The sequence below is a fragment of the Pristiophorus japonicus genome, chromosome 22 (assembly GCF_044704955.1).
Source record: "Pristiophorus japonicus isolate sPriJap1 chromosome 22, sPriJap1.hap1, whole genome shotgun sequence".
In the NCBI taxonomy this organism is placed as follows: Eukaryota; Metazoa; Chordata; class Chondrichthyes; family Pristiophoridae; genus Pristiophorus; species Pristiophorus japonicus.
In genome coordinates, this window is record NC_091998.1 from 66,673,203 (window position 1) to 66,693,358 (window position 20,156).

The 20,156-nt window shown below is 44.9% G+C and overlaps 1 protein-coding gene across 1 annotated transcript in view; it reads right to left on the minus strand.

Moving 5' to 3' along the window:
* Positions 1–20,156, minus strand: part of LOC139235128 (histone acetyltransferase KAT6A-like) — a 211,541-nt gene that overhangs the window by 99,813 nt on the left and 91,572 nt on the right. The window contains exons 3-4 of the mRNA XM_070866337.1: positions 5,715–5,823; positions 693–808 (exon numbers count right to left, since the gene is read on the minus strand). Of these exons, the coding sequence (XP_070722438.1) occupies positions 693–808; positions 5,715–5,823 (225 nt within the window). The remainder of the gene's footprint in view (positions 1–692; positions 809–5,714; positions 5,824–20,156) is intronic.

A 20,156-nucleotide genomic window follows, 5' to 3' on the forward strand; every position in this document is an offset into this window, starting at 1 on the left:
CTGCACCTATTTTCTATGTTTCTATGTTTCTACGAAAGACGGCACCTCCGACAGTGCAGTGCTCCCTCAGTACTGTACTGGAGTGTCAGCCTAGATTTGTGCACTATATAACCATGATCAGGTGCTATATAACCATGATCAGGTGCTATATAACCATGATAAGGTGCTATATAACCATGATCAGGTGCTATATAACCATGATAAGGTGCTATATAACCATGATAAGGTGCTATATAACCATGATAAGGTGCTATATAACCATGATCAGGTGCTATATAACCATGATCAGGTGCTATATAACCATGATAAGGTGCTATATAACCATGATAAGGTGCTGTATAAAAGCAAGTTCATTCCTTCTTGATTGAGTATTGCAAAAGATTGTGATGGGTTTTACTAAATGCAAAGTAATCTGATAAATGGCAACAAATTTTTTGATATTAAGGGAATCAAGGGATATGGGAATAGTGCACGTTAGTGGAGTTGAGGTAGAAGATCAGCCATGATCTTATGATCTCATTGAATGGCGGAGCAGGCTCGAGGGGTCGAATGGCCTACTCCTGCTCCTATTTCTTAAGTTCTTGTTAACACGGGAGTCCCAACCAACAGTTTCAACTCTGCAGCTACTTTCCCAACTTATTTTTGGGCAAACTTTGAAGATTGTCTCTCGTACAGATTGAAGGGCTACTTACAGCATTTTTCCCCTGGTCCCGACAGGTGCTGCACGTCTTGCATTCAATACACTGCCATCGCAAGGCCTTCACACGAGCCGTTAGTTCCGGAGAGAACTTCAAACAGGACGGGTGACCTGGAAACATAGCAGAGCTGAAGTTCAGTCTGTGACCATATTGTTCACACACACACACACACACACACACACACACACACACACACACACACAGACGTCACTCACAAGGACGTGCATCATTGCAAGTTATTCGAAATAGAGCTGGTTACCCCAATGTTATGGATGGGTAGCATGTGCTGCTTTTGCAATGTGAATACAAAGAAACAGGAGGAAAAAAAGAAAAGCACGAATCCACAACATGTTAGAGCTTACCTTTTGATTTTGAACACTTGGCATTGCACCTGAACTTTAGAAGGCCAAGTCACATCAACATAAATATACTCCCCATGGCGTATCTGACAGGAGTCTGGGGGCTGCAGCAGAGCTGTAATGTTCAGCTGTTAATCTGGCTTGTCCCCTGAAGGGCACTGCTCTAGTCCTCCCTGTGTGGAAGTGATCTAAATGGGCAAATCCAAATAACTGAAACTGCTTGTGAACTGTTGAGGTAAGAGGATCATTGTACACTCGAAGTTCCAAGTCCATGATTGGCATTCTTTTTCATGTTTTAATGTGTTTCATAACTATGACCGTATATTTCCACCTCAGTAACATCGCCCACCTCCGTCCCTGCCTCAGCTCATCTGCTGCTAAAACCCTCATCCATGCCTTTATAACTCGAGACTTGACTATCCAACACACTCCTGGCCGGCCTCCCACATTCTACCCTACTTAAACTTGGTCATCCAAAACTTAGCAGCCCGTGTCCTAACTTGCACTGAGTCCCGCTCACCCATCACCCACTGTGCTAACTGACCCACATTGGCTTCTGGTTAAGCAGCAACTCAATTTCAAAAGTCTCATCCTTGATTACAAATCTCTCCTTGGCCTCATCCCTCCCTATCTCTGTAATCTCCTTCAGCCTCATAAACCCCCCCCTCCCCCCTGAGATAGCTGCGCTCCTCAAATTCTGCCCTCCTGAGCATCCCTGATTATAATCGCTCCACCATCGGTGGCCGTGCCTTCTGTTGCCTGGGCCCCAAGCTCTGGAACTCCCTGCCTAAACCTCTCCGCCTCTCTACCTCTCTTTCCTCCTTTAAGGCGCTCCTTAAAACCTACCTCTTTGACCAAGCTTTTGGTCACCTGCGCTAATTTCTTCTTATGTGGTTCGGTGTCAAATTTATTTGTTTTGTCTTATAACACTGCTGTGAAACACCTTGGGATGTTAAAGACACTATCTAAATACGTTGTTGTTTTTCATGTTTTAAGGCTGGTTTACAGCTGTAATGAAGTGTGACAGATGTGTGCTGGGCGCAACACTTAAGTGTAGATACGAGTGGCTTTACCCACAGTGGATATGTTTTAAGCTATAATGTATTATCAGGACCAATGATTCACGATAACTGAAATTAAGTTTGTATTACCAAATGCGATGGGAGTGTATTTTTAGGTTTAAATTATGTGATTGTGTCCACATTTTAATGGAAATTGTAACTCAGCGGCGATGATTATTGTTATGTTTGTTTGATTATATGCCTTGCCTTTTTCAAGCCCAGGATCCAAAGAAAGATAATAAGAAAGATGCTCCAGGCAACATGTAGGCTGCATGTCAAAGTACTGAGGCGCAGTGGGAGTTTATGGTGCTGTAGGAGGAGGGCGAAAGAGCTGATGAAATGTGGGGGCACTGGATAGTATCAGTGAGCAGATCATTGGGTGTTGGATGTTCAAATACTGGGAGTCGTAGCCCTGTGGAGTGCCAGACAGAGAAGCACTACAGCTGCCAGCTATTTGTTGTTGTGTCTCTTCCAATCGTACACTAAAGGAACAGGCAGTGCACACTGCAGTAACTATTGTGAAGCATTGCCACACAAGAACAAAAATATAAACTGCAGCACCAACAAGGTTTCTCCCAGCGAGAGGCAGGAAATCTCTCCTTGTTGCTTGCAAAGTAGTGAAGGGAGGAGGGGGGGGGGGGGGGGGTGAGGTAACGCCATGTTGTTTACAGCCGCGCTGTTTGAGACAATATGAGGGCACCACGCGACCTTTATCCCTCGGAGGACGACCCAAGTTGTCCGTTTTAATTTGCGCCAAAAAAAATTTCAATGGAAATTGTTGGATCCTGTGAATGGAGGTGCATGTTGTGTAACGAGCGAGCCCGGTTGTGACGACAGCAAGCCGCTGGGACCGAGGGGCTCCGGATTTGACGAGCTCTGTGCCGAGTTCACTGATCTCAGCCCGCACTGTGGCCGAGGATTGGCCCCGACTCTGGGCCAAGGAAAGTAAGTGTCAGCCTGCTCCTCGTCACCACCCAGTGACCACCGCCACAGAGGACACTCGTCGATGTGGGAAGAGGTCGTTAACGGCCTTGAATGTGCTGCCAGTAGCAGGCACTTGCATTGTAAGGCTATGGAGAAAGAGCAGGTGAGTGGGACTAATTGGACAGCTCTTTCAGAGCCAGCACGGGCATGATGGGCAGATGGCCTCCTTCTGTGATGTATGATTCTTGTGAGCTAAAAACAAAACAATCCAAAAGACAAAAACACCCGAGAGATCTCTTTAGAGTCTCGTTTATCTTGAATCTGTTCAAACACAGAGTAGCACAGAAAGCGTTCTAAAGCTTCAGCCTTTGACTCCCAACAACAGAAATTTCTGCTTTCATTTCAGGTTCCTCTTGAGGGAGCGACATAAACTGCGGCATCATTACTTGGATTAGGGCTGCACCCGTCAACGAGACTGAAGCCGAGTAAAATGTTTCAGAAGGAAACAGAAATATTCGCAGCACAAGTTGATGTTGGTTTGAAAAAACATCGAGCTGTGATAGGGCGGACACATGGCATGTCCAGGGCTGCACACAGAACCCCTGTAGCTCAAACACGGCTCTCTGAACGCTCCTATAGCTGCAATGTGAGTCACACAAAATAACAAAGGGCCCAATCATGCAGAACAAAACAGCAGCCTTCCTTGTATTCAGAGACCCAGCTAATAAATTAGACGTGCCTTGCGTCCAGCATGCACTTCCTATTTGCCACATTTACTTCCTGTGTCACAATTTCTTTTCACGCCTGGATAATGCAAAGAACCAGCTTTAAACTGCAGCAGCCGCACCTGGGTGCTTTCAAATTGAGGCAATAGTATTATTACTTGCTTTGTAGGCCCCAATGCTCCAAACATTGTAGCTCAGCTCCAGCCACAGCTCTGGCGTATCACTGTCACACTGCATCCCCTTTTATTCAATTCAATTGAAGATTCCTTCGGGGGATGTCCATCAGCTCTCGGGCTGCAATTCCCCTTCTCCAGCTCCCCACTGCTGGCCAGACCATGTTGAACCTTCCTGGTCCAGTTGTGTGCCTTTGCCGTCCATGCTGCCTCACTTGTCCCTGACCGTTCCCAATGGTCGTTCATTTCTCCTGACCAGTTCTGAGCACTAATCGAGGAACCAGGACTTTTTCTTTGAAAGCCCTTATAATTCTGTCATCTAGAAATTCTAAACTGGCTGAGAACAGTTTTACAAAATGACTAGGACCTAGTTCTTGTGATAGGCATAAAACCGATATTCCCACTATCTTTGGTCGCAGAGGACTATAACTTGGGGAGAGAATAGGTTGAAGTTATGAACTACAGTGAGGGTAGCTAAAGACATCATTAGGTCTGTCTTTTGAGGTAAATAGAGCCAACTTTGGAAAATTGGATTTTCAAAACTTCACCCATCGTTGTGGCATATAGCCGGATCTCTGTCCATATTAGCGTGAACTCTACAACTATGGCTTGAATGTGATACCATATCGATTAGGGAGGAGGATGCTCAGCTATTAGACAGTGAACTGGTCAGGACTTCGCAATGGTTTAAATGGTAAAAGAAACAGTGCATCTACCACCACAAGCCCAAACCTTCAAAGTTATCGGCCTCTGCAGCAGACACAGTAAAAGGCAACATTCCAAGTTAGGAGACTGCTGCTAACTGTGTAAGGCATGATAATGAGAGCCAGAGAGAGATACAAGGAATTAGAGAAAGAAAGGGTGGGGGGTGGGGGGGTGATAGAATGAGAGGAAATGAAAGAAAAAGACAGAAAGAGATAATGAGAGAGACAGAGTTAGAATGAGAGCAAATAAGAAAGAAGATGGAAAGGGGGGCAGATACAAGAGAGAACGGAGAGAAAGGGAAAGAGGGAATGAGAAAGGGAAAGGGAATGAAAAAGGGGGAATGAGAAAGGGGGAATGAGAAAGAAAGAGGGAACGAGAAAGAGGGAATGAGAAAGAGAAAAGGAGAATGTAAGATACGAAGAGAAGAAATAAATACAAATGAGGAAAAGGGGAAACAGGAGCGAGAATATGAAAGGGGGATAAGGAGAGAATTGAGAGATCAGGACAGAAACAATGAGGTTGGGGTAAATGGGAACACTGGAAAGAGAATGAACGTGGAAAAACTGAGGCAAGGACAGAGAGTAATCAAAGCAAAATGCAAATCGTCAGGCCAACAGTTGGAACAAAGCATACCAAAAGCCGCACTGATGCGCTCGAGTTCAAAACTCTTTGCATAATGTTCTCGTCAGTTGCCTTACGAGTAAAGACAATATTTAAAAATTGTAATTTATTTTTCTGGCTCTTGAAAAGTTAGCTGCCCTTTTTCTAAGTAGTCGGCTGGTTGACACAGTCTTTAATTCTGGACTCATGACACCAATAGTCCAAGTGAATTAGAAGTCCCAGTGATTTTGTTGCTTGTGGAAATCAGATATACATCTTAACCCCAGTGCTGCATGGATTCTCAGCATTGTTAAAGCAGTTTATTACACAGGACTAGAAAAATCCATACACACAGAGACTATCAAGCTCCAACAGATCCCCAGCCAATAACCTAAACTTCCATTATTAGAATTCAGGCAGTGGCACTGAAAGGATTTTAAGGATGTGAAAAGTTGGGAGGAATACGTACCACTGTTACCGCAGTCTGCACACGAAATGAGCTCCTCACGTTTCTTTTCCCGATTCTGCTCTTTTGTCCCCAGACAGAACCCGCAGATTGGAATTGGCTCCGCACGGGGCTATTGACAGAAGAAAGCAAAAGTTTTATTCTCAAGAGCTGGTTCGCTGTAGCACATCATCCCAGCCAGCACATTTACCGTTAGTGCCAGTGGATCACAAACCTGGCGTTACACAAGAGATAAATATCGCCGACTAACCCAACCACTCAACGGGGGTCCAAGAAAGGTTTGTGTAAGGGTCCTGGGGACACCCCCTGCTCTTGCTGACAGTTAGCACAGGATCTGCATGGCTCACCAAGTGAGGCGGGCAAACGGCCATTTCAGACCACAGGCGCCACTCCCCCGACATGTCAACAGTTCTTAAACCCAGTCGCCAAGTGGGACTTCAACCCAAGATATCCACCTCAAAAATAATGCTGCAGTCAATGAGCAAATAATAAGCTGCCTCACTTTATCATTCCGTGTCAATGCATTTTGGAGGTCTCGCCATTATAATTTAAAAGTCATGTATAAAAAAAAAATCAAAATTAATATTTCGCTTTCATGCAGTTTTATAAAAGACAAATTGTCTACTTGGTAAAAATATCAAGGGACACATCAGCACTGACAGACAGCAGTTAGCAATGAACGCTGTCAACTGCTAGTTTTCCTTGATGGACACTGGGTCTGAAACAGCGGCCATTATCACTCTGGCCTTCTGCCACACTTGAAATTGTGAAGCAACAACTTGTATTCATATAAAACATTTCGACAACAACTCTGCAGGCTCCAAATGCTGACTTCAACAGAGCGGAACACAAAATGGAGTACTTCAGAGCCAGCTCATCTAACGGAGAGAAGCTTAGTGTATGAAGGTGGGCTATTCCGACACGTCGATCCCAGTGCCCACCAGAAGGGCTATCGGGATTCAGTCATCAGCCTACTTATTGGTAATCATATTATTTCCCCCAGTAGTCTGCCGATTTGCAGAGAGCGGATTAAAAATTGAGAGACTTAGAACAAAGGAATTTGACTATAATGTTGCAGTGCTTTGAAAACAAAGCAATAAAACATGGAACTCTGGAAGACAGGCGCCCAGAAAATTCCAACACTGGTGAGAACAACTCGTGTTCCCGGTTGATGGATGGCTCAAGCTGCATTCCACACCCGTCAATAGCTCACTAAACATCCGACATCATTGGCTCTCCTGCAACAGCATTGTTGTTTCTTCCATAAATATTCTTATATGACAGAATTTTGATTTAGTTAAATCCGAAACTCGGGTCTTGAATGTAAACAAAGCAAACTACGTAAGTTTGAGGGGCGAGCAGGCGGAGATAAATTGGAAAACGACATTCAAAGGTATGATGGAGGACAAGCAATAGCTAGCATTTAAAGAATGAATACATCATTTACAACAAACATACATTCCTTTAAGGGACAAAAACGCCTCAGGAAAAAGTCTAACTGTGGCGAACGAGAGAAGTTAAAGATAGTAGATCAAAGGAAGAGGCTTATAATTTTGCCAAAAAGAGCAGTAAGCCTGAGGATTGGGAGGATTTTAGAATTCAGCAAAGGAGGACCAAGAAATTGATAAAGAAAAGGAAAATAGAACGTGAGAGTAAACTAGCGAGAGACATAAAAACAGACTGTGAAAGCTTCTATAGGTATGTAAAAAGGAAAAGATTAGCAAAAGTAAATGTGGGTCCCTTACAGGCTGAGACAGGAGAAATTATAATGGGGAATAAGGAAATGGCAGAGAAATTAAACAAATACTTTGTGTATGTCTTCATGGAAATAGGAGAACCAGAGGTCCAGCGAGAATGAGCAACTGAAAGAAGTTAGTATTAGTGAAAAAATAGTACGGGAGAAATGAATGGGACTGAAAGCCGATAAATCCCCTGGACCTGATGGTCTACATCCTCGGGTTTTGAAAGGGATGGCTATAGAGATAGTGGATGCATTGGTTGTCATCTTCCAAAATTCAATAGATTCTAGAACGGTTCCCACAGATTGGAAGGTAGCAAATGCTATTCACATAAAATATTATTAAGGATGTGGTAACTGGGCACTTAGAAAATAATAATTGGATTGGGCAGAGTCAACTTATATTTATGAAAGGGAAATCATGTTTGACAAATCTGTTAGAGCTTTTTGAAGATGTAACTAGTAGAATAGATCAGGGGGAACCAGTGGATGTGGTGTATTTGGATTTTCAGAAGGCATTCGATAAGGTGCCACACAAGAGGTTATTAAACAAAATTAGGGTTCATGGGATTAGCGGTAATATACTGGCATGGATTGAGGATTGGTTAATGGACAGAAAACAGAGAGTGGGAATAAATGGGTCATTTTCGGGTTGGCAGGCTGTAACTGGTGGGGTACCGCAAGGATCGTTGCTTGGGCCCCAGCTAGTCACAATCTATATCAATGATTTGGATGAGGGGACCAAATGTAATATATCCAAGTTTGCTGATGATACAAAGCTAGGTGGGAATGTAAGTTGTGAGGAGGATGCAAAGAGGCTTCAGGGGATATAGACCGGCTCAGTGAGTGGGCAAGAACATGGCAAATGGAATATAATGTGGAGAAATGTGAAGTTATCCACTTTGGTAGGAAAGAAAAGCAGAGTATTTTTTGAATGCTGAGAGATTGGGAAATGTTGGTGTTCAGAGGGACCTGGGGGTCCTTGTACACGGATCACTGAAAGTTAACAGCCAGGTACAGCAAGTGATTAAGAAAGCAAATGGTATGTTGGCCTTTATTACAGGAGTATTTGAGTATAAGAGTAAATTATATAAATTATATACTGCAATTATATAGGGCTCTGGTGAGTCCACACCTGGAGTATTGTGTACAGTTTTGGTCTCCATATCCAATGAAGGATATATTTGCCACAGAGGACGTGCAACGAAGGTTCACCAGACTGATTCCTGGGATGGGGGGATTGTCTTATGAGGAGAGATTGAGTATACTAGGCCGATATTCTCTAGAGTTTAAAAGAATAAGAGGTGACCTCATTGAAACATTCAAAATTCTTACAGGGCTTGACAGGGTAGATGCAGGGAGGGTGTTTCCCCCGGGCTGGGGAGTCTAGAACCAGGGGTCACAGTCTCAGGATAAGGGGTCGGCCATTTAGGACTGAGATGAGGAGAAACTTCTTCACTCAGAGGGTGGTGAATCTTTGGAATTCTCTACCCCAGGGGGCTGTGGAGGCTCAGTCGTTGAGTATATTCAACACAGAGATCGATAGATTGCTGGATATTGAGGGAATCAAGGGATATGGGAATAGTGCATGAAAGTGGAGTTAGAAACATAGAAACATAGAAAATAGGTGCAGGAGTAGGCCATTCGGCCCTTCGAGCCTGCACCGCCATTCAATGAGTTCATGGCTGAACATGCAACTTCAGTACCCCATTCCTGCTTTCTCGCCATACCCCTTGATCCCCCTAGTACTAAGGACTACATCTAACTCCTTTTTGAATATATTTAGTGAATTGGCCTCAACAACTTTCTCTGGTAGAGAATTCCACAGGTTCACCACTCTCTGGGTGAAGAAGTTTCTCCTCATCTCGGTCCGAAATGGCTTACCCCTTATCCTTAGACTGTGACCCCTGGTTCTGGACTTCCCCAACATTGGGAACATTCTTCCTGCATCTAACCTGTCTAAACCCGTCAGAATTTTAAACGTTTCTATGAGATCCCCTCTCATTCTTCTGAACTCCAGTGAATACAAGCCCAGTTGATCCAGTCTTTCTTGATATATCAGTCCCGCCATCCCGGGAATCAGTCTGGTGAACTTTCGCTGCACTCCCTCAATAGCAAGAATGTCCTTCCTCAAGTTAGGAGACCAAAACTGTACACAATACTCCAGGTGTGGCCTCACCAAGGCCCTGTACAACTGTAGCAACATCTCCCTACCCCTGTACTCAAATCCCCTCGCTATGAAGGCCAACATGCCATTTGCTTTCTTAACCGCCTGCTGTACCTGCATGCCTACCTTCAATGACTGATGTACCATGACACCCAGGTCTCGTTGCACCTCCCCTTTTCCTAATCTGTCACCATTCAGATAATAGTCTGTCTCTCTGTTTTTACCACCAAAGTGGATAACCTCACATTTATCCACATTATACTTCATCTGCCATGCATTGGCCCACTCACCTAACCTATCCAAGTCACTCTGCAGCCTCATAGCATCCTCCTCGCAGCTCACACTGCCATTCAACTTAGTGTCATCCGCAAATTTGGAGATACTACATTTAATCCCCTCGTCCAAATCATTAATGTACAATGTAAACAGCTGGGGCCCCAGCACAGAACCTTGCGGTACCCCACTAGTCACTGCCTGCCATTCTCAAAAGTACCCATTTACGCCTACGCTTTGCTTCCTGTCTGACAACCAGTTCTCAATCCATGTCAGCACACTACCCCCAATCCCATGTGTTCTAACTTTGCACATTAATCTCTTGTGTGGGACCTTGTCAAAAGCCTTCTGAAAGTCCAAATACACCACACCAACTGGCTCTCCCCTGTCCACTCCACTGGAAACATCCTCAAAAAACTCCAGAAGATCCGTCAAGCACGACCCCCCCCACAAATCCACGCCGACCAGGACCCACCATGTCAGTTGAGGTAGAAGATCAGCCATGATCTCATCGAATGGTGGAGGAGGCTCAAGGGGCCGAATGGCCGACTCCTGCTCCTAATTCTTATGTTATGTTCCAGCCACTACTGTACCACCCCTACATAATAGCAGTATGCCCCTATGAATAGAAGTTACAGATGAACTTGCATTTCTATAGCACCGTTCACAACCTCAAGTACGCCACAACGCAGTTTACTGCCAATGAAGTGCTTGTGAAGTGTAGTCACTGTGTAATGTGGGAATGTGGCAGCCACTTTCCACACAGCAAGATCCCGCAAACAGTAATGCAATCATTGAGCAGATGATCTGTTTTTAGATGTTGATTGAGTGATAAATATTGGCCAGGACGCCGGGGAGAACTCCCCTGCTCTTCTTCGAAATAGTGCAGTGGGATCTTTCACATCCACCCAAGGGGACAGAGTGGACCTCGGTTTGAGGTTCTATCCAAAAGCGTCTCAGGCTGCACCGAAGTACCAGCCTTGATTTGATGCTCAAGTCTCTGGTATGGGAATTGAAACCACAACCTTGTGACTCAGAGGTCACACCGCTCCCACGGAACCAAGGCTTGTTCCTTGAGTCAAAGATGACGTTACAGCGTCCTCGACCAGGCCAACATCCCCAGCATCGAAGCATTGACCACACTAGACCACCTCGAGTCTCGTCGCCGAGAGCATGCAGAAATCAAGCGCAGGCAGCGGAAGGAGCGTGCGGCAAACCAGACTCCCCACCTACCCTTTCCCTCAACCACTGTCTGTCCCACCTGTGACAGAGACTGTAATTCCCGTATTGGACTGTACAGTCACCTGAGAACTCACTTTTGAGTGGAAGCAAGTCTTCCTCGATTTCGAGGGACTGCCGATGATGATGATGATGACTGCTATGGCCATTATACCGCACAATGAAGTTTTCACTCAGTGACCTGTGTTGCCACAGCAGGATTTGCACGTGTCATTGCTAGTCCCCATTTACAGCATCGCACCCGTCTTTGTCTCGATGCTTTCTATCTTTCATGCTTCCCCCGTTTGTCGGCCTGTGTACAACCTGCTGTTCTGCCTCTCGGAGTCCAGCTGCCTCCCCGATTGCCGACGCTCTTCCCAGCTGGTTTCTCACTTTCTACCTGCTCAGCCAATGTCCCACCTGCTCGGCGGACTTCCCCCTATCACCGCCTCTCAAAGCAATCTTTCAATCTGCTCCGCAGCCTGCCTCAGCACTGCAGGGGTCCTGCTGACCCCAGCACTGACCCACGCACTAAAAGCACAGCACATTCACGCCACAAGATGCAGTACTGTGAGTCATCGCATCTTCATGGGAGGAAGAAAATAAAGCATTTAAAAAGTGTTCAATCATTTTTTTAAAGTAGGAAAGGACTATAAAAAAAAATCAATATTGACTTAATGCACAAAAATATTAATAGTGGTGATGCCTACATAACTTGTGTAACTCATCATTTCTGCATATTCCCATATCCCAACCTGCATCCTTGACACCATTATGGTTAAACTGCATAATGTACGTTAATAATTAATATTGAAGTACCTGTCTCTGACCTCAATTTCCTCATTTTGCCTTACTCCCAACTATGCACACACAACCGTCGATGGCAATTTTTTTTGGTTTGGGGTGGGGGGGGGGGGGGAGGAGAGGGGGGAAGAGATTTGTGACCTTTCATACAGGGGAAGGAGATACAAAGGCAGAATGAAGGTTATTACATTTGCTGGGCAGCAACTGCAGCCTCCCTATGGTGCAGGGCTGCTCCTGTAACACTGCTCACAGGCACTGCCCCACACGGTTCCATTAATAAACAGCAGGTAGTGCAGCTTCGAACCAAAGAGCTGCTCTCCAGCTGCCCAGAAGCAGAGAACCACGTTGCAGAAAGGGCCCGGTATCACCGGAGTGGCTGAGCAGGAATACAGACACAACCAAAGGAAGTCCATGCCAGATATTTTCAATAGGATGTCAAATAAACTGATATCATTTTCTTTTACAAGAGGAGTATCTTGAATTAGAACCTCTTCCCTGGACTTTCCTTCCCTTTTAAGTCTGCAAAAGGCAATTTAATAGGAACATAAGAATTAGGAACAGGAGTAGGCCATCTAGCCCCTCGAGCCTGCTCCGCTATTCAAGAAGATCATGGCTGATCTGGCCGTGGACTCAGCTCCACTTACCCGCCCGCTCCCCGTAACCCTTAATGGTTCAAAATCTATCTATCTGTGACTTGAATACATTCAATGAGCTAGCCTCAACTGCTTCCTTGGGCAGAGAATTCCACAGATTCACAACCCTCTGGGAGAAGAAATCCCTTCTCAACTCGGTTTTAAATTGGCTCCCCCGTATTTTGAGGCTGTGCCCCCTAGTTCTAGTCTCCCCGACCAGTGGAAACAACCTCTCTGCCTCTATCTTGTCTATCCCTTTCATTATTTTAAATGTTTCTATAAGATCACCCCTCATCCTTCTGAACTCCAACGAGTAAAGACCCTGTCTACTCAATCTATCATCATAAGGTAACCCTCTCATCTCTGGAATCAGCCTAGTGAATCCTCTCTGTACCCCCTCCAAAGCTAGTATATCCTTCCTTAAGTAAGGTGACCAAAACTGCACGCAGTACTCCAGGTGCGGCCTCACCAATACCCTATACAGTTGCAGCAGGACCTCCCTGCTTTTGTACTCCATCCCTCTCGCAATGAAGGCCAACATTCCATTCGCCTTCCTGATTACCTGCTGCACCTGCAAACTAACTTTTTGGGATTAGAGTTTCATGCACAAGGACCCCCAGGTCCCTCTGCACCACAGCATGTTGTAATTTCTCCCCATTCAAATCATATTCCCTTTCACTGTTTTTTTCCCCAAGGTGGATGACCTCACACTCTCCGACCTTGTATTCCATCTGCCAAACCTTAGCCCATTTGCTTAACCTATCTAAATCTCTTTGCAGCCTCTCTGTGTCCTCTACACAACCCGCTTTCCCACTAATCTTTGTGTCATCTGCAAATTTTGTTACACTACACTCTGTCCCCTCTTCCAGGTTATCTATGTATATTGTAAACAGTTGTGGTTCCACCACTAACCACCGATTTCCAACCCGAAAAGGACCCATTTATCCCGACTCTCTGCTTTCTTTTAGCCAGCCAATTCTCTATTCATGCTAATACATTTCCTCTGACTCCGCGTACCTTTATCTTCTGCAGTAACCTTTTGTGTGGCACCTTATCGAATGCCTTTTGGAAATCTAAATACACCACATCCACCGGTACACCTCTATCCACCATGCTCGTTATATCCTCAAAGAATTCCAGTAAATTAGTTAAACATGATTTCCCCTTCATGAATCCATGCTGCGTCTGCTTGATTGCACTATTCCTATCTAGATGTCCCGCTATTTCTTCCTTAATGATAGTTTCAAGCATTTTCCCCACTACAGATGTTCAACTAACCGGCCTATAGTTACCTGCCTTTTGTTGGCCCCCTTTTTTAAAAAGAGGTGTTACATTAGCTGCTTTCCAATCCACTGGTACCTCCCCAGAGTCCAGAGAATTTTGGTAGATTATAACGAATGCATCTGCTATAACTTCCGCCATCTCTTTTAATACCCTGGGATGCATTTCATAAGGACCAGAGGAATTGTCTACCTTGAGTCCCATTAGCCTGTCCAGCACTACCCCCCTTGTGATAATGATTATCTCAAGGTCCTCCCTTCCCACATTCCTGTGACCAGCAATTTTTGGCATGGTTTTTATGTCTTCCACTGTGAAGACCGAAGCAAAATAATTGTTTAAGGTCTCAGCCATTTCCATATTTCTCATTATTAAATCCCCCTTCTCATCTTCTAAGGGACCAACATTTACTTTAGTCACTCTTTTCCGTTTTATATATCTGTAAAAGCTTTTACTATCTGTTTTTATGTTTTGAGCCACTGAGCCACAGCTAGCACACTCGTCTCGGAGTCAGAAGGTTGTGGGTTCAAGTCCCACTCAGGAACTTGAGCACAAAAATCTAGATTGACACTGAGTGCAGTGCTGAGGGAGCGCTGCACTGTCGGAGGTACCGGCTTTCGAATGAGATGTTAAACCGAGGCCCCGTCTGCTCTCTCAGGTGGATGTAAAAGATCCCAAGGCACTATTTCGAGGAAGAGCAGGGGAGTTATCCCCGGTGTTCTGGCCAATATTTATCCCTCAAATCAACATAACAAAAACAGATTATCTGGTCATTATCACTGATTTGTGGGAGCTTGCTGTGCGCAAATTGGCTGCTGCGTTTCCCACATTACAACAGTGACTACACTCCAAAAAGTACTTAATTGGCTGTAAAGTGCTTTGAGATTTCCGGTGGCCGTGAAAGGCGCTATATAAATGCAAGTCTTTCTTTATAACACACATTGTGCTGAATTTCCACCACTAGAGGTCACCAACTGCAGCAACTTGGTCGACCTGGGCTGTCATGTGCAGAATAAATGTTGGTATTTTCCATTAGAGAATCATAGAAAATTACAACACAGAAGGAGGCCATTCAGCCCTAAGTGCTTGCGCTGGCCCTTTGAAAGAGCAATTATGCTTAGTCCCACATTACGATGCCAATTCATTGCCCTGTGCATTGGTTGCAGTAGTGTGGAGCTCGAGCAGACCTACCAGCCACATGTACCTGCACTGAACATCCATTTCTCTTTAGAAGCTCATTTTTCACAGAAGTGACTGGCATTTTCTACTGCAATTTTGCTTGTACTCAAGGACGGTTCATCCAGATGGATGGCCGCGGCAGAAAGCGCTAGCTGATTCCTATCTGTGACCCTCAAGGGATGTTAAATGGACTGACTCCAAATGGTATGTGGAAAATGCCAACATCGGAACGTTCGAAACCAAACATTCGCTGATTCAAAGTACAGGTTGAACCTCCATTATCCACAACCCTCGGGACCTGGCCTGTTCCGGATAAGGGATTTTTCCAGAAGAGGCGTGGTCACATTAAATTGGATGGTACAGATACTGAGCAAGGGGATATCAGAGCTGGGAGTGTGGCAGTGAGATCATGGGCGGTGGATCGCGGGGTCAGGCCAGCGAGTGCGGGAGTCAGCAGCGAGGAAGGACTTCAATTTGTTCATGTCGGAGTTCTGTGCATGCGCCACCCGGTGGCCGGGAATGGTTCTGGACGAGGGATGGTTCGGGATAAGGGAGTTCTGGATAAGGGAGGCTCCACCTATATTCTTCAAATAAATTGCTCTGTGAATTTACAGGTCGCAAGGTCATGGCTGCTATCCCTATGAACTTAGCCCAGATAAGAACATAAGAAATAGGAGCAGGAGTAGGCCATACGGTCCCTTGAGCCTGCTCCGCCATTTAATACGATCATGGCTGATCCGATCATGGACTCAGCTCCACTTCCCTGCCCACTCCCCATAACCCCTTATCGGTTAAGAAACTGTCTATATCTCTGTCTTAATTTTATTCATTGACCCAGCGGATTCCACAGATTTACAACCCTCAGAACAAATTCCTCCTCCTCTCAGCTTTAAATAGACGGCCCCTTATTCTAAGATTATGCCCCCTAGTTCTAGTCTCCCCCATCAGTGGAAACATCCTCTCTGCATCCACCTTGTCAAACCCCCTCATAATCTTATACGTTTCGATAAGATCACCTCTCATTCTTCTGAACTCCAATGTGTACAGACCCAACCTACTCAACCTTTCCTCATAAGTCAACTCCCTCATCTCCGGAATCAACCGAGTGAACCTTCTCTGAACTGCCTCCAAAGCAAGTATATCCTTTCGTAAATATGGAAACCAAAACTGCACGCAGTATTCCAGGTGTGGCCTCACCAATACCCTGTATAGCTGTAGTAAGACTTCCCTGCTTTTATACTCCATCCCCTTTGCAATAAAGGCCAAAATTCCATTGGCCTTCCTGATCACTTGCTGTACCTGCATACTATCCTTTTGTTTCATGCACAAGTAGCCCCAGGTTCCGCTGTACTGCGGCACTTTGCAATCTTTCTCCATTTAAATAATAACTTGCTCTTCGATTTTTTTTCTGCCAAAGTACATGACCTCACACTTTCCAACATTATACTCCATCTGACAAATTTTTGCCCACTCACTTAGCCTGTCTATGTCCTTTTGCAGGTTGTGTGGAGAATATGAAGTAATGATCACTTCAGTCAGGTGAAAGAATGAATCCAAGCTTCCCGTGGTGATTGCGGAAGCGAAGCACCTTGATAGAGGTGACAATGCTTTATTTAATGCATATTTTTCATTGATGGGGAATGGCAATGTGGTCACTCATGGAAGGCCAAGGCAATTCTTTCAAGGAACGCCGGGAATGGAAGATCGGGTGCAAGAGGGAAGGGAAGCAACGCAATGCTCCTCCTGAACTTCAAACAGACACAAGATGTCAAATCGAGCTGCGCCTGCCTGTTTCAGTGTTGTTGATGGACGACAACTTCCATTTACATGGCATCTTTAACCTCAAAACTTGTCTGTAGTGTATGCCCCAGTGAGGATGCTCGCAGGGTTGTAGAGCCATCACATCTCTTACTTTCTACAACAAAATAGTTGTAGAGCTGTTGAGTTGGGAGTGGCTGAGCCAGTCACGTGATGTATAAGTTTATGAGGGGGCTTGACAAGGTGGATGCAGAGAGGATGTTTCCATTGATGGGGGAGACTAGAACTAGAGGGCAAGATCTTAGAATAAGGGGCCGCCCATTTAAAACTGAGATGAGGAGAAATTTCTTCTCTCAGAGGTTTATAAATCTGTGGAATTCGCTACCTCAGAGAGCTGTGGAAGCTGGGACATTGAATACATTTAAGACAGAAATAGACAGTTTCTTAAACGCTAAGGGGATGAGGGGTTATGGGGAGCGGGCGGGGAAGTGGAGCTGAGTCCATGATCAGATTAGCCATGATCTTATTGAATGGCGGAGCAGGCTTGAGGGGCCATATGGCCTACTTCTGCTCCTATTTCTTATGTTCTTATGTTCACAAGACTCAATAAAACCCCAGCCAGTTGGGTTCGGGGGATCCACGATCAGGCAGGTGGTTGTGATCCTGGAGGATGAACTGGTAATGTGCAGTGATTTGTTAAACCATTGCTAATAAACCGACTAGTTCTTAATAGCAATGTGTTGCTATGGATTCTTAAGCAAAGAACCCATGAAGCAAATACATTACAGTTCCCAACTCCCAGGGGTCATCAGGGAGTTCCTGATGTATTGAAATTATTCTTTTCCACCATCAGATTTCTGGATTTGGTGAATTACCCGCCCATTATTTCTGTGCATAGCAATGTGTTGCTATGAATTTTTAAGCAAAGAACCCATGAAGCATAACATTACACCTTCTAATGTCTTGGCAAACCTTTCTCCGGCAACCAATGCCACTAAAAACAGATCGAACTCGTCATTCAGCTCACTACCAAACCGTGCTTGCACAGGCCGGCTGCTGCCTACTGGTGCTGATGTTGGATCTGAAAAGGCTGGTGTTTCAGGAGTTGTCAGAATAGAAACTGATCGGCAATGGTCCATATTGGTGAGTATGGCGTTTACGATTCTCGTAAATGATTTCGGGAACAGATAGTGTCCAGGTTTCTGGATGACACCAAATTGGGTGCAGTGGGTGGTAATTGCAACACTGTGATAATGCAACAGATCAGGACAGGTGGGTGGAGAGTTGGCAGCTGGAGCACAGATGTGTGTGAACTCATGGGATTGGGTACTTGGTGAGAAATGTGGTCCTCATTTTAAATGGCAACATCCGTGAGCTAACAAAGCAACGGAGGTCTGGCAGTTTTGGTTGATAGAATGTTAAAACCTTAAGGGGGGAGAAATTCGCTAGCCTTGCGCATGTTTTTTCGGCGATATTTCGCTCTTTTGCCGGTAAAAGGTACTCGCCTAAATTGGCCAAAGTTAACGACTGGCGGTTTTGAAATATCGCTGGAAAACGGGTCGCCGACATGCAGCAGCAAAAAAAATGCGACCGCTTAAAATTGGCTGTTCGGCGAACCCGTACTCGGGGTGAAAAAACACGGCCTGAGAAAAGTCAGCGTTTTTGCCCCAGAAACAGCGGTAGGTATGAAGACCTACAAAAAAGGTAAGTTGAAGTTTTTATTTTTAAATTCATTTTCAGTGGTTCATTAGTTAAGTGTACAGTGAATGTTTTCTGATTTTTATTTTTGCTATTTTTTGGGGGTGTTTTTTCCCCTCCCAGGGCCTGTATTTTTGGTGGTGATAGGCCTCGGGCTAAAGTTGGCGAGGACTGCCATTTCCACCGCGAACCCTCGTGCAACGCGATTTTTACCGTCGGGCACATTTTTTTTTGCCAATTTTACCCCCTTAAAAAATGGCGACGTTTTTAGTGGTATTTTTTTCCGAAAAATGACGGGGAAAAAATGATATCGGCAAAAACGGAATTTCTAGCCCTCAGTGTTGGCAAGCAATGAAGAAAACAAAATGTTGGGATGCGCACCGAAAACTAGGACTGATAGATCTGAGGAGGCGCTGTTAATTTGTATCTGGCCGTAGCCAGCCTTATGTTCTGGGCTTCATTTTATAGAAAGAATGTAGAATTATTGGAAGGTTGTTAGACATCGATTTATGGGGAAAAATGGTCTACCCTGGGACTTGACTCTCCGGAGAAGAGCAGGAATTTGAAGATATTCACAGTTAAGAAGATCATGTGGGTAAAGGAGTTGAGGGCGAGAGTACACAGTTTAAAATTAAGGATGTCAAAAGGCGGCAGGAAATGTAAGTAACATTTCTTGTACTGAGAGAATGACAGAAATCTGAAAGTTATTATCCACAAGGGTAATGGAACAGAAATTCCAATGAAGGTTTTAATAAAAGGACAGGATGAATTCCTATCTGGAAAGGAGGTACAGGGATATGAGTTCCAGAATTTTAGGAAGGAAATGGGAGGTTTTCAAGGGGGGCTTTGATGGGGCAATGGTCTGCCCTGCCCAAACATTACAATCTAACTCTGTGTTCCTACATAACAATCTTCCCTCTACTTCAAAAGTAAATGATTGTGTGAAGCATTTCAATGTGACAAGGCACTAGATAAATGTAAATACTATTTTTTTTAATTAAATGGGCGGGGAGGGGGGGGGGGGGCAAGATGACATCACAGCTCTCAGGTGCTCAAACACACAGCAGACCACACCATAGTTGAAAAATTCTAGTAACAAAACTGAGAATAAAGAAAGTGATGATAAAGAATCTCAACGTAAGCTCGAGGAACAGCACCTCATCTTTCGGTTAGGCACTTTACAGCCTCCTGGACTCAACATTGAGTTCAACAATTTCAGACCGTAACTGCCCAGATTTTGCTCCCTTTAATAACCCCTCCCCCCACCCCATCCCGATCTTATGTATATATATTTTTCTCTCTCTCTTTCCCATGGCAGCTGGTAATTATCCCGCCATTCACACTCTATCCAGACTCATCTTTTTCTAACTTCTGGCATTAACATCTCAAGCCAGCCCATCCTCCCTTTTGTCTCTCTAATCTCTCCTGCCTTCCACCCTATCACAGACCTTCCCTTTTGTTCTTTCCTCCCCTCCCCCATTCACTGCCCCAACACTTCCTTAAGAATCTGTTCATTTTGAACTTTTGCCAGTTCTGACGAAGGGTCATCGACCCGAAACATTTCTCTCTCCACAGATGCAGCCTGACCTGCTGAGATTTCCAGCATTTTCGGTTTTTATATTATGTATAATAAAGAAATTGGTCTGTCTCACTTCCTCCCAACCTCAGAGACCCGTGCTTCAGAAGTTTTATTCCCCACT